Raw genomic sequence first — 14,473 nt, forward strand, 5'->3', positions numbered from 1 at the left:
AACCAAAACAGTCAGCTGCAAAATGCTAAAAGTCCTCATCTAGCTGAGGGGAGTGTCAGGCAAGTCAAATATTACACAGAAATGTGACCATTTTTTCATATAAATAGCTTTAAATGCAACATGAAACATCTGTCACAGATTTAATAACAAATTAATTTAAATGCCAGTAAAATATATTAGAAACTGGCTGTCTTTCATCTTAAGTGGCTGAAGAACTGTTGAGACGGTAAGGAGAAAAACATCCAGTACACCAAACAAAATTTCAAGCCTCCCTGTTTATTTCAAAGCTCACGAGTAGGGATTACAAAATTACAGTGCTTCAATTGCAACAGTTCAAGGAGTAGTAGGAGGAGAGTAGGAGAGATGACAGACCAGTCGAGGAATTTTGAGCAAGTCATGCAAAAAGGTGTGGGAGAAGGCCTCCGTTATAATAGCACCCTTTGTGGAAAAAATAAATCCATCTGTCCATAGGTCAGTGCAAAAATAGTAATGAATATATGCATACAAAGAAAATAGATATATATTTATATACTGTATATATTTGAGTGTTTACTATAGACACAAAGAAAGATATAGAGACTTGTAGAGTGAAGCCCATTGTCACCGGAGCCTGAGCCCAAAGCAGAGACTCTTAAACAAGTCTAGTCGTAAAGAGTGCACATCAAACGTGACAGCTTGATATTGTTCTAATACAGAACCATATTTCCGAATAAAAGGGAACAGACCCAAATGCCTTTTCGGAGCTGTCAGTCTGGCGATGACCTCTACAGAAAGAGCAATGTGAGAAAAAACAGACAGCACCATAATGACTGCGAGTGTCCCTCACAGACCAGGAGCACACAGCATGCTTCGTTTCCGATCGGAGAGCAATGTACAGTATGACGGTTACATTATTCAGTCAAATAGATCGTTACATTTAAACAAAAAAAAAAAGCCATGTGCCTCTGCGATTGTAAGAATCAGCAAATGGGATGAAAAGGTATACTTTTCCTTTACAACAATGGCTCAGATAATAAGCTCTCTCTTTTTTCTTTTTATTTCTTTTCTCTTTTTATTGGCAAATGGTAGTCACCAAATATAAATGCACATCTACAAACGTGTGGTAAATGGTTATTATTATTATACCTTTTCATCATAATCAGATATTGTAAAGCACCAGTAGACACCAGTGACAACAGCAACAACAACAAAAAAATACATAGGACAGACATTTTTTTTTAAACTTCTTTGTCGGTGAATCACACAAATCTCACTTTTTGAGGCTGCAAACTTGTTATTCATGCTCGAAATGTTCACAGAGACCTCGAAACTATCAAACAATAGCTGAAAACAGCCCGTTATATATTCGTTCGTTTTGCATAGCATGAAGTTTCACATGAGGGATTTTTTTTTCAAGCTTATTGTCGTGAATGTTGGTTTGTAAAGCCTTACTGAGTACACTGTATGCGTATTCACTTTGCTATGAAAACGTCTCAATCTTACCGACTGAACTTTTTCTTCAAAACTGAATAAACAACAATGAAAAAAAACCTTTCGGGTTTGGTTTTAAGATATAATTTGCTTACAGTGGACTGCGAAGCAGATGTTTTTTCGACACTGATACTTAGCCCTGTGCTTCTTTGCATGCCTTTTATTTCATGCAGACAGTGGAGAGCTGAACAGAAACCAGAAGAACATTATGACTATAAAGAGAACTGGGACCGTAATTTGTAAGGAAGCTGCTTCAAATCAGCTCGGGAAGAAGGCATAAATCACTGGCTGTTTGTTTTAACTTCAGTTGAAAGATTACATGCTCTTTTATGTACTGGGAAAACTTTGAAAGCCCTTGGGTTTATCAAATCTAAACCAATTAGGTCAAAGACGCATGGTTTCCACGCGATAACAAGGCAATTTTTCTTTGTTTGAAAAGGAAATTTTAAATTTTCCAACAGTGTTGATCTGCTGAATATTTTATGGCTGTGCACACATTTAGCTCTAGACGAGGTCTTTAGTGACTGATCGGTTCTATGAGTGGAAAGGCTTAAACCGCAGCTCATCCCACCTGGGTAGGTAAATGCTTCCTTTTTTACTATGAGCACTCAACAGGTGAGACAATCGAATGCGCCAAGACAAATTAGGATGAATGCAAAATTCAGCACGTGCAGCGGCAACGCAGCAATCTACAACATGGATGAGAGCGAAGTCTACCAAGTAGAGTCTTAATATATTTGTTTTATGGGTCAGGGGTGAGTATATTAGTGAAGCAGGAAGTGCATATAATCGTGCCGAGCTCATTTACAATTAGATTTCCTTTCAAATGCCACCACTTGGTTGGACTCGCACAAAGAGCATTTTAACCTCCAGGGGTTTCTTCCTAAACGTCCGCACGTTGATTAAGAATGGCAGAAACAATCTTAGAAGAGTGATGTCTACGTAGCTCCTTTCAGACACTCACGTTTCTATTAATCTGACCGCTTTGCAACAGTCTTGCATGCGTCCTAACAGACAGGCGTGTTTCTCGTGCAACTTTGCGAGCTGCCTCAGCTCACCAGAGAATGCCCCGAATGTCAGAAAAATGGAAATAACATTTTATCTCACCAACTCAGCATCTAATTAACGGATGTAATTAAAACATTCCTCTATGATGCATTTGCTCTTCTCAATGAAAGACAGAGAGAGAGATCTCCTTCTCTGAGCCTGTGGCAGGGACGGGGCGCAGCACTCTCAGCAGCACCCTGCAGCACACACACAGACGCGCAGAGTGATAGAGACCCTGCTCTTGGTGGCAATGGCGACGAGACGTTCAAAAGTGTGCCATCTCTCGATTAATAACTCAATGAGAACCATACCCGCCACACATGAAAGACGTGATCAGTGTGATCTTCTTCACTCTCTTTGGCCATGTCTGCATGAAGCGGTGAGAAGCATTAATTTAAAGATGTTATCCGAATGACAGAATGCCATCATTTATACAGGTTAGCGAGGCAACGTGAAGTCTCTCGTGTCTGAAAAGAGCTGAGACAAAGAAGCGGGGCAGTTTTGCCTGGGAGCTAACATTTGACCTCTGCGTGTTCTGCATTCGTGCGTACATGTTAAGAGTGCCATGCGCAGGCCCACTGGTGACGCATGAATTAAGGCATTGATAGAGGCACTAGAGCAGCACGTGACAGCAGCGCTTGCCTATGCAAGGAAGAAGAGCTCACTTAACTGTAGCTTCGTGACAGGGAGTTGCACGAGATTAGACGATGGTCACGCTGCTACCACACCACCACCCTCACTGTCACATTAAACTGTAACCCACGAGTGCATGGTTTTTTTTTGTACCTCAACTTAACTTTGCTACCTTAGAATCGGCTGAACCATAGCTCAAAATATAGGGCACTGACAAGAACATAAGATGAGGCCACAACGGGGACTTAACAGTACAACAGAGCAGGCTCACGGATGAACTGGAGCGAAAAAAACGACTAGGAGACAGAAGCAGGCAGTGATATTCCTCCATTGTGTTACATTAAACAACTCCAGTAGCCCTGTTTGACAATATTCACTGTAATTTCAAAGTGTTCCTTCAACTGCCAGCAGCCATGCATTAAAAAAAAAAACAGAAAAGAAAAGCTCATATGGCTGTCTATTACTATGTATATTGCTAAAAGATATGCATATGTAGATGCAGGAATGGGAAATGAAGATAGTGAAGAAAATGCACTCAGTATGAATTTTGTTTCAGCGGACGAAAACCCCCATAAGCCCCCCCCCCCCCCCCCCATCTCCTACCTCTGCCTAAAATACAGCATACTTATGCACATTGAACTGAACAACAGTAATTTACATTAACATCAAAACCGTTGTTCAGCAAAGAGCTGGAAATATTTTTGTATTATCAAGTCCGATATATACACATAAGATCAAGGTCTCAGTTGCATTCCACTCTGAAATTATTGCACAGTAAGCCGCTGTGGGCTTGTCATGGTCACCCCCATAAACCCCTGTATAAAAATAAAACAACATTAACACACCAAACAAGTCTTTATTTGTTTTTTTTGTTTGTTTTTTTTGGACAGGCACTGCCGTGGCCAACCCCGCCTGAGTCTGCAAACATAAACTGTGTGCCACAGTGTGAGCTTTAAGAGTTTCTTCTGTCAATATCTACCCCTAAGCGCACAGAATCTCTTTTCCAAACAGATTTCCTTCTCCGTCATTTAAGCTCCTCTGCAGTCACAAGTGGAAAGCTCGCCACCGACCGCTTCCTGTCTTTCTAGCTCTCTCCTCTGGGACTTCAGCCAGGTCCAAACAGTGGGGATTTTTGGCATTTCTCTTCGCCACTGACCCAGAGCTTTGGCATTCTCAAGAGTCAAGAAAAATTCGGCGACTCTCACACTCCAAATTGGCTCAGATCAGCCAGTCTCCGCTGGCAGATGGAGACTTGGTACAAGTGCGAGCATTGGAGGGGGAGTGGTCGAGAGGTTAATCTAGACGACGGTTTCCACACCAATCAACTTTGGCGTGAGGATTCGTGGCGTTATTCCACTGTTGAGGTCGTCCTCAAACTCCAGCAGCTGGCCCATGAAGTTAAGGTTCGGGGAGATGATGGGCCTCCTGGTTTTGACAAACTTGTAGGCGTCCGTCATGGTCATCCAGGTGTGCTTCATCAGGTAGGCGATCACAATGGTGGCTGAACGAGACACGCCTGCCTGGCAGTGGATCAGGAGGCCCATACCCGATTGGTGTGCTTCCTCTGCAGAAAGAACATGGAAACAGTTAGCCCATGAGGAAGTCCAGTCATCACACATGATTGGATAATGAACCTTCCTTTGTGCCTTCAGGTGTTCAGAGAGTAAACCTTTCTGAACTTTAGATTATAAGGTTTTGTTTTTATCTACTTCAGTCTTTACACCGTGAAATGCTACTAGGAGCTACCTTTAAGGCTCTTTTCTGAACTGAGGGGTTTCTGTCATGTTTCAGGCCTTATTAGAGAACAAAATGACTAGATTTGCATAAGAAGGATGGCCTCTGTCTATGCAGCTACCCTTGGAAAGATCCTGAATCTACTCTAATGGTCATCAAACCTCATCTTTATTGATATATACAGAGGTTTAAAAACTCGTCATTAGGGGTACGGGGCAGGTCGTCAAATGTCGTCTTTATGAGGAAAGAGTTAATTCTGCATTACAGCAGCACATCAACTACAGATCGAATTCACTGGATCCAACATGCCAGGACATGGAGCTCTTTTGAAACCTTCAGTTCAGCTAAGTGGAGTTTTTGATTGTGAGTTAGATCTAGGACCTTCCTCCCTTCAGGCAGCAAAGAAATTTCAATAGATCAGCTCAGACTATGTGAGCCATCCAGTTTAAACAAACTTTAGTCATCCATATGAGAAAAAAACAGCACTATTGTTTCCTTACATAAAATATCCCTTTGTGTTCCTAACATTAACATTTTTAATTGCGTGGAGGGGACTGGAGTATGTATAATAAGATAAGGGAGAGAAAAAAGGTGAATGAGTTCATCCTTTTTACAAATACTTCAACCCAAGACTAAACAAAAACTCTTTTGAATCCGTCTAACAATGCCGAATTTCTGAGGTTTTGTCTATAACCTTCAGAAAATAAAATGAATGCATTCAAAGGACGTGAGAGCGAGCTGCTCTAAACCAACTATTCCAGTGTCAGAGGGATGATTCATGACCTTTCCTTTTTTAACCAAGCGGTTCCTGCACTAGAATTTAAAGAAATAAGTGTGAGTCACGAGAAGATTTACAAGAAAACACACAAAAGGAAGTACTCATTACATACAGATTATTTTTATACTATGCGCGATAACCTCACATGACACAATGTGAGCTCTTGTAATGTAGACAGTTTATGAACCAACATTTTTGTTTGTTTAACTGCTGACAGCTCTGTGCAACCAGCAGTGAAAGTTTTATGTCATGTGACTTTTTAAATACGCCAGCTTCCCAGTGAGATGGCCGAGCTTGAGTCCAAATGTGTACTGTGACGCTAAGAGGTGATTTTCATACCAATGAATTCAAACGCCTCCTCAAAGTACTGCCGCAGGTTCTGCTTGTTGCTGTCGGTGGCAGGCAGGCGCTTGTAGACAAAGAGGCCCGTGTCATAGTGGTAGAGCGGCAGGTGGGTGGTTACATTTAGGATGTAGCCGATGTTCAAGCGCTGCAGCAGTTTGATGTCCTGAGCGTCGTGCTCGTTCCCCAGGTAGAGGAAGGGCAGGATTGGCGTCAGCTCTGCGTTCTCTATGTCCGGGGTGGAGGGCAGGGAGTGAGGTAGAGCCCCCGTCAGGCCAGCAGCTGCGCCCGTGTCCAAGCCTTCGTGAAGGTGCAGCGAGTGCTCACACAGGTTTTCATGGCTCTGCCTGAAGCTGCTAAGGCCTCCTGTGAATGGAGAGAGAAAGGCTGATGTAGGGCGGGTTTAATGCTTCAAAAAAATGAGTTAAACTCTCAAACAACACTTTTTTCTTCAGTTTGTTTTTTCTAAATCCAGACTGGACCCTTTTGGTGTCAGCAGATAGAGCATGAAGATGACATGGCACGGGTTAAAGGCTCAATTCCCACAGGAGCGCAGTTTTGCTAAAAATAAACATGCTTATATGTCTGACCACCACATGAAACACGAAACAGCTAAGCAGGACAACCAAGCTTTGCATACACATCTGATAAAAGCAGATAAAAGCTCTGAAGCCCTGAAAACATTACAAACCCCAGACGCCACTGTTATATTTGGTTCTAATTTGAATGCTGCATTTAGATAATAGGATGAAGCCATTGGCCAAGTGAACTTGCTTTGAAAACCAGACCCAAAGTTGCCTGCAGGACATTTTCCACTAGCTCATGTACACACAGGCGCATCTGTTTACCTGTTAATGTGAAGGTAAATAGGTGCACTGAGTTTTAAATACACTATTCACTTCACTTCTCCAAATAACCGGTTTGCACCTGTTTGCACCAGTGATACCATCAGCCAAAGGTTCCCTTCAGCACTGGAGCTCTGGGGAGGGGTCCAAGTATCAGTTCATGTATTGTTCACAGTGCAAGAGCTGACATAATGCCATGTGAGGTCATCGCACAACCATACAACTTCCCCTGTGGTGGAGAGCAGGTGACACTCCTGTCAACTGTCGGTTTCCATCGTGAAGCAGCCCCACTGTTAAACAAAGACATCACCCTAAACGTGGTATGATAGTCGCCAAGCCCTCATTATCATGGTAGTAATTACACTGTGGTAAATATAAGAAGGGGAAGTGTTCACAGGACCTGCAACAACAAGCTCAACGCTCAAACACCTTGGGGAATTTCCACTGAAATGGAGTTCATTTCCAGATTTTTTTTTAGAAAATGCCCAAAAGAGTGACCAATTTTAATAATAAGATGAATAATATTCATGATGTTAATGTTTTTATGGGCTTTTTCGGCGGTGCAGGTAAAGCACTTGTATCGGGTGTACAACTCTTGTTATATAGATTAGAGAAATCACAATATTTTACAATTATTTTTTTAAAGCTATATTGTATCTGTATTTTATAGCCATTTAGAAAAACCTTGCCTAAAGAAATAAAACTATTAGGACATTTTTTCCTCTCACTGATTATTATCTCTCAACAGAAAGACTAAACACATATTTATATCAAGCAAACTTTATCATTTAAACATTCTCAAGAATATAAGCCCTGTTCTACTTTTAGCTCTCCTTTTGGTCTCCACCAGCTCATGAAGGAGTTATCCCTTAGCTGCTAAATGCACTGAAGCATGAAGACTGAGCATCAGAATGGAAAGGAAAGGTGATTTAAGTGACTCTGCACGAGGCATGGTTATTGGTGCCAGAAGTGAGTGTTTCACAAGCTGCTGATTTACTTTGATTTTCCGACAACTATCTCTCTGGTTTACAGAGAATGGTATGAAAAACAGACAATATCCAGTGAGCGGTATCTCTCTGACTGAAAATGCCTTGTTGATGCCAGAAGAAGAAAGACCGTACTGCAACAGGCAAAAATGAATGAAATACCCCTTTGTTACAACTGAGGTATGACGAACACCCTCTCCGAATGCACAGCATGTCAAACCTTGAAGTATGCAAACAGCAGCAGAAGACCACACCAGGTGCCACTCCTGTTTCCAGCTACAAACAGGAAACTGAGAGTACAATTTCCATGGGCTCCCAAAATCGAACAGATGATTGGAAAAAAACACTGACTGGTCTGATGAGTGTTGATTTCTGCTGCGGCATTCAGATGGCATGCCGAGAGTTTGGCATAAACAACATGATGGCATGGATCCTTCCTGCCTCGTATCAATGGTTCAGGCTGGCGATTGCTGTGTAATATCATGATGGATATGTTCTTGACACACTTTGGGCCCCTTAGCTCTAAGTGAGCATCATTTAAATACCACATCCTAAAATACTACTGTGAGTTGTTGACCATGTCCCTTAAGGACCATCTTCTGATGGCTGCTTCCAGCATTATAACGCGCCATGTCACAAAGCTAAAATCATGTCAAACTGTTTTTTTAAACATGACAATGAGTTCACTGTATTCAAAAGACCTGCACAGTCATTGGATCTAAAGCCAGTAGAGCACATTTGTGAGGTACTAGAACATGAGAGTCACACCATGGATGTGCAACAAATCTACATCAACTGTGTGATGCTGTCATGTCAATATGGACCAAAATCTCTGAGGAGCATTTCCATCACATTGTCAAATCTATGCCATGAAGAATGACGGCAGTCCTGAAGGCAAAAAGGAGGTCCAGCCCAGTACTAGCAGGGTGTATATATATAATGACTGTGTATCATAAATGGGCGATCGTGGCTCAAGAGTTGGGAGTTCGCCTTGCAATTGGAAGGTTGCCGGTTCGAGCCCCGGCTTGGACAGTCTCGGTCGTTGTGTCCTTGGGCAAGACACTTCAGCCGTTGCCTACTGGTGGTGGTCAGAGGGCTCGGTGGCGCCAGTGTTCGGCAGCCTTGCCTCTGTCAGTGCGCCCCAGGGTGGCTGTGGCTACATGTAGCTTACCATCACCAGTGTGTGTGTGAATGGGTGGATGACTGGATGTGTAAAGCGCTTTGGGGTCCTTAGGGACTAGTAAAGCGCTTTACCTAAATTTGAAAAATTCCAAAATGTAATCTGACCATTTACTTTTACCTCTACTGCGCAGAGGTAACTCATTATTATTATAATAACAGCGTTCTTTTGAGTAACCGTATTGGGAAGCTGATTTCAGTTAAACGTCAAAATAAAGCCACATTACGGAAGCATTAGGGAAGGTTAAAGGGAAAGCTATCCATCACGAGTTGGTATAGACCAAAATTAACACTAAAACAGGGGTATTAATGTGCAGATGACAGCGTTTCAGAGTCGCTTTCCCAGTTTTAGAGCAAAAATTCAACAAAGGCTCTAAAACATTGGGCGATATACACATTCCTTTGCACACAAAAGCAAAATATTTAGCTGTAAATAAAAGCTGCCTCTATTGCAATTTGTTGTGACTCTATTATTACTCCATTAAACATTAGTAACAAGCAAATATCTGCCATTTTAATCTATATTTGGGAAAAACAAATTTAGCTAGCCGCACAATGCAAATGAGAATGTGAACAATGCAAATTAGTTCTGGCTCAAACTGAATAAGCATATTTTTATTCTCAAATTCAGCTTTCATAGTAAACCGAGAACAGCAGAACCCCCAGAAGAAGCACGGTGCCGTGAGATGAAGTCTGCCAAGTGTGACTGTCTGTCATTATCTGCGACTAAAACTGACAAAAGTGAAAAACACGAGAAGTGTCTCGATCACTTTCATAAGCCACTGGCTCAGTTCCTGTTCAGAAGCTACCGCTTCTGCCTCGCAAGGCCTCTCGCACCACAGACCTGCTTTTTTCCAGCCCTTACCCTAAACCCTCCAACACTACTGACATGCTGTTTATGGCAATTCTGACGGATTAGGTGTAACCTATATCTGCTTTTAGCTGCAGCGGGGCAGGGGACAGAAGATCTTGTGTTTCCAGTGAAGTAGAGACACACACCGTGGCCATATTTACAATAAATCATGATGGAGACATGTTTGGTAGCTCTAAAATAACAGACTCTGGCTAAATTATTCAACAGCATTTGCACAAGTATGTTCCAGATGTGTTATTTTTACTGCTGCCTGAAATAACACATTTCTACAAATAATTTAAGGAAGTAAAGAATAATGATGGCTGCACATTACAGCAGCAAAGTCCTTACAGCAACAAAAAAAATGTTAACGGTTTTTAGTGAAATATTACATAATATAAAACATGCATGTATGCAGAATGGAATAAAGGCTCCAGGCAAGAATGCACATGTGACGAGAAGGCAGAAACTAGCCATCGCCGATGCTGATAAAAGTAGAGGAAAGTGAGCCTGTGCTATTTGATCCCCTTTAGCAGAGAGGATGCTCGCATTTTGCAAGAATTAAACCAGAGGAAGAAAGAGCAAGACAGTCTGCCTGTTCCTCCCACTGAGGCAGCTTCAGACAGACACCCGTGCAGGATGAGAGACTGAGGAGAAGCCTCGTCTATCAAAGTACACAGGAGGACCAGAGGAACAAGTGAAAGCAACAGACGAGAAGAGACGAGATCAAGGTGCTGTGATCTTACGGCTAGGCTGTGACTGGGAGGCATACAGGAACACTCGCAGCCCAACCCCCAAACCCACCAAATACGACATACTTCTCCAGCTTCAAACACACCAACCAAAGATAGAAAACATGGCAATGACCCAGGGACTGCTATCTCACCAGGCTGCCTTATTTAATAACAGCTGCTTCTAGCTCTCTGCAAAAAACAGAAAAATAAAATAAAAGGGGAAAAAAAAGGTGAGAGCGAGTCATATAGAAAGCTCTTAAAGAGCGTGTGCATATGTTTATGCATGAGCGCGATGCAGGCAGTGGATGCAGAAGCTGTTATCTGTGGTGTTATAACTGCTGTGAGGCTTAAGTCCACAGCTCACTGGGTGATAAAACTAAAACGCTGTGGTGACAGGCAAAAAGAAAGAAAGAAAATCAGCTGGCCCGAACAATAAAGACAAACGTTTAGGAGGCTTTAAACACACTATTATTCTACCACATTTGTTTCATGTTAGTTTATATTGCGACTAAGCTTCTAGCGCTGATTAAATCAGACACTTGCTACAGAGTCCCTCCAAAGTCAGAATAAACCCCATGAAATTGCGGTTTCTACCCCCTTTTTGTAAATGAAAGCCCTCATTAGTTGCTTGTTTTTCACTTATCTCCCACTTTGATGCTTCTACTTCAAGTGTTACCTTTGAGGATGATTGGGTCCTTGCCCTCCCTCCTCAGTGATTCCAGGACCACATGTAGAGGCTGAGTGGATGTCAGCCGGTTCGGGTCTGTGGTGCTCTCATCATAAACCACAATCTCTTTAGAGAAGATGCCCTTAAAAGAGTCCTTGCCCTCACGGCAGGAAATGAGGTCCAGCACAGTGATCTTGCCCTGCTGCAGCCGTCTCCGGCTGATCTTGTCAGAGCAGTTGATGTGCACGGCCCCCCGGATGTGGCTCTTGTTGTACTCCATGAAGGGCCGGCAGTCAATGATGACCGGCACGGGCCCCACAGGGTGACCCATGGGACAGCAGGTTATCCGCTTGGCCAGCTCATTGGGGTGGATGACCCTCACGGTGGCTAGGGCCTTCGGTGTGCCAGGGGCGAGACTGGGGGCACTTAATGCTTCATGGCTGCTGACCATTGGGGTAGGGGGCCCGGCGTAGCTGAGATTGGGGCTACTGGCGCTCACCTGGCTGTGGCTGAGGCTCTGGCTGTCCTTCTCATAGGTTGTGACAGAGCAGCAGCTGGCACTGCTGCATCCACACGACAATGAGCGCGTGGAGCCCTTGGATGAGGGCATATACGTTACAAGATTGGCCGTCGCCCGGATCTTCACCACGGTGGTGCTGATTACGGTCTTGTCGATGCTGCTGGTGGTGATGGAGTCCAGGTAGCTGGTGTCCAGGCGTAGTTGGAGTTCCTGAGGTCGGATTGGCCTTGGCAGCGCCACCACAATTCTGTCGTCGAGGGGAGATGGAGGCATGGGGAGACCGAGGACTGGACTTTCACGGAGAACTCAACAAGTCGCTCTGTGGAAAGGATAAGTTTTTGAATTAATCCCGGCTGCGAGAAGACGTCCCCTCGTCTGTCTGAACACCATGCAAACTAGGAAACGGCTGCAGAAGCCAAATATTAGTAATGTCAACACCTGCAGGGCAACACCCAAGTTGGTGGGAAAATTTAGGTGTGACAGACCGGCCACTAATAATAAACAGTTAAATCATCAAGACTCTCCTGTAACTGAATCACTGTTGGGTGTAATTAATATGAATCATCCCCCAGATACCGCACACACGTGAGTGATGCTTAATTTTTCATCCCAACTCTGGTGTGGCTGATTCAAAAACAGGAAGAGGTAAAGAGAGAAAGAAGAAGAAAGAAAAAAAGATAAAATACTGCATCAATGCTACGCTGCAGTTTTGTCTCACCCAAATGGAAAGACGGGGTACCAAAAAAGAAGGGTGGCATTTCCTTTGGATCAGAAGCCTGAGCATTTTAAAAGCATGTCATCTTGGCATATTATGTAAAGACACCCGCCGAGCTTTGCCTGTCCCGGCCGCTGCCATCCTTTATGCACGGTGCAGGTTCAGCAAAAGCAGAAATCATTCATGGCCAAATTCATTGAAAAAACCGGCATGAGAACGTGCCGAGAATGTGATATGGCTTTCAGGAGGAGACTAACTGATCAGATGAGCTGCAGACTGAAGGAAATCCAATTTCACACCACCGCCGTGAATAATTTCTAAAAAGATTAATACGGGATGACTGATTTAAACAAAAAAATAAAAAATAAAAATAAAGAAAAATAAGGTACAGATTGTAACTTTGCCGCATTTGTCAGGACTGAAGCCCATTAAGCCTGCGGGGCTTATAAAATAAGAGAGAATTTATAATACACACACACACACACACACACATACACATACACTATATATATATAGATATATAGATAGATATATATACTCAAAATGGTTCCAGCAATTGAATATTCTGCTTCATTAATTATGGAATCGCGTGAAATCTCTATGACCGTGCATTTCAAGAACAACTTGTGCCACTGATTCCCAAACTTGCTCTGCGTTTCTGCTTACCGGTGAGTGTCGCGGTTGACCGTACACGGATTTATTATCTCCGCTCCCCGACAACGTGGCCTCCATTCAGTCCGTCCCAGTGTTGTGGCTGGGCAACATTTTTTAGTACTTTTACCCTGCTGTCCAGAAATAATATTGAAGGAAGTCTGCCAGCCTACAGAAGTCGCGCAGTGGGAATGACGCGAGTACGAGCCAATGCGCGACTTCATTAATATTACATCTGATCCTCCTCGTACATCCAGGGCCGGCCCTGCGGTGGGAGGGATTTGGACGAGCTGCTTGCCTCTCTCTGTGGCTGGCTGAGAGGGGAGGGGGAGCGGTTGTCGCTTCAACGGCCTCCGGTCCGCGCGTACAGATGATGTCACTGGCAGCCAATCAAAAGTCTCTCCAGGAGGCTCGAGGAAGAAGGCAAACAGCATTAATTGAGCTTTATTGGAGTTTAATAGAGTGTTTAAACCGTAGGAAAAGGAAAAGCTGATTCTTTTCTCAGATTATAGTGTTTTATAGTGAAGAGCCTACTGAAAGAGAGGTTTAGGTTATGCCATAACATCATTTTTTTTCCTTTTTAAAATTTGTTTGCTGTGTTGCTTCAGTTTTTAATTGACTTATGCTTGTTTTGTGTGTTTGATAGAAGTATTTTACTTTATATAATTTATTTTAAAGCCTATGTGTCTCATCATTTGTCTAAAATCTACATTGAGCGACCGCTTTGTTAGGTTGGAACCTCTTTTTATCTTCAAAACTGTCTTAAATCTTTGTGGCACAGACTCAACATGATGTTGGAAACATTCCTCTAAGATTTTGGTCAGTTTCTGAAATGCTACCATCCCACACCAGTTAAATCACATTTCTTCCCCATTCTGATGCTCACTTTGTACTTCAGCTAGTTGTCTTGGCAGGATTGGCTAATTAGATTAACACATTAATGAGTCAATAATTTCACTTTTATTTTAGGTGTGTTAAATATATTTTGATGTTGTACTTACGTAGAATTATAACTGACTTAAGTTAAGAATCTAAATATTTCTTTCACTGATTTTTAAAGTTAATGAGAAGCTGTTTTTAGGATCTTGTGCCCCTGTCATGTTTCACACACACTGTCTATAATGAGGGCACAGGGTGTCACATGTGATGTATTTCAGATCAGATGTTCTCATTTCTGGTGGGGCCCCCTGTGCCATCCCATTTTAAAAATCCCAATAACGTCCCTGCCGTGATGGCTGTCTGTTCAGCTGTTTATCACATAATTTAATTTAAAAAATACACCCAATCCTCCACCTTCCCTGTGTCGATTTAGTAGGGGT

At 42.9% G+C, this 14,473-nt stretch overlaps 1 protein-coding gene across 2 annotated transcripts in view; it reads right to left on the reverse strand.

The window, feature by feature from the left end:
* Positions 1-256: 256 nt before the first annotated feature.
* dusp10 (dual specificity phosphatase 10) overlaps positions 257-14,473 on the reverse strand; it is a 28,616-nt gene continuing 14,399 nt past the window's right edge. The window contains exons 1-4 of one of the 2 annotated variants that reach the window (XM_026142824.1): positions 13,170-13,481; positions 11,278-12,107; positions 6,002-6,370; positions 257-4,714 (exon numbers count right to left, since the gene is read on the reverse strand). In XM_026142824.1, the coding sequence (XP_025998609.1) occupies positions 4,449-4,714; positions 6,002-6,370; positions 11,278-12,061 (1,419 nt within the window). In that variant the 5' untranslated portion in view covers positions 12,062-12,107; positions 13,170-13,481 and the 3' untranslated portion in view covers positions 257-4,448. Of the gene's footprint in view, positions 4,715-6,001; positions 6,371-11,277; positions 12,108-13,169; positions 13,482-14,473 lie in introns of those variants that run through there. The other variant, XM_026142825.1, reaches the window with a different exon arrangement.

The sequence above is a fragment of the Astatotilapia calliptera genome, chromosome 15 (genome assembly GCF_900246225.1).
Source record: "Astatotilapia calliptera chromosome 15, fAstCal1.2, whole genome shotgun sequence".
Classification (NCBI taxonomy): domain Eukaryota; kingdom Metazoa; phylum Chordata; class Actinopteri; order Cichliformes; family Cichlidae; genus Astatotilapia; species Astatotilapia calliptera.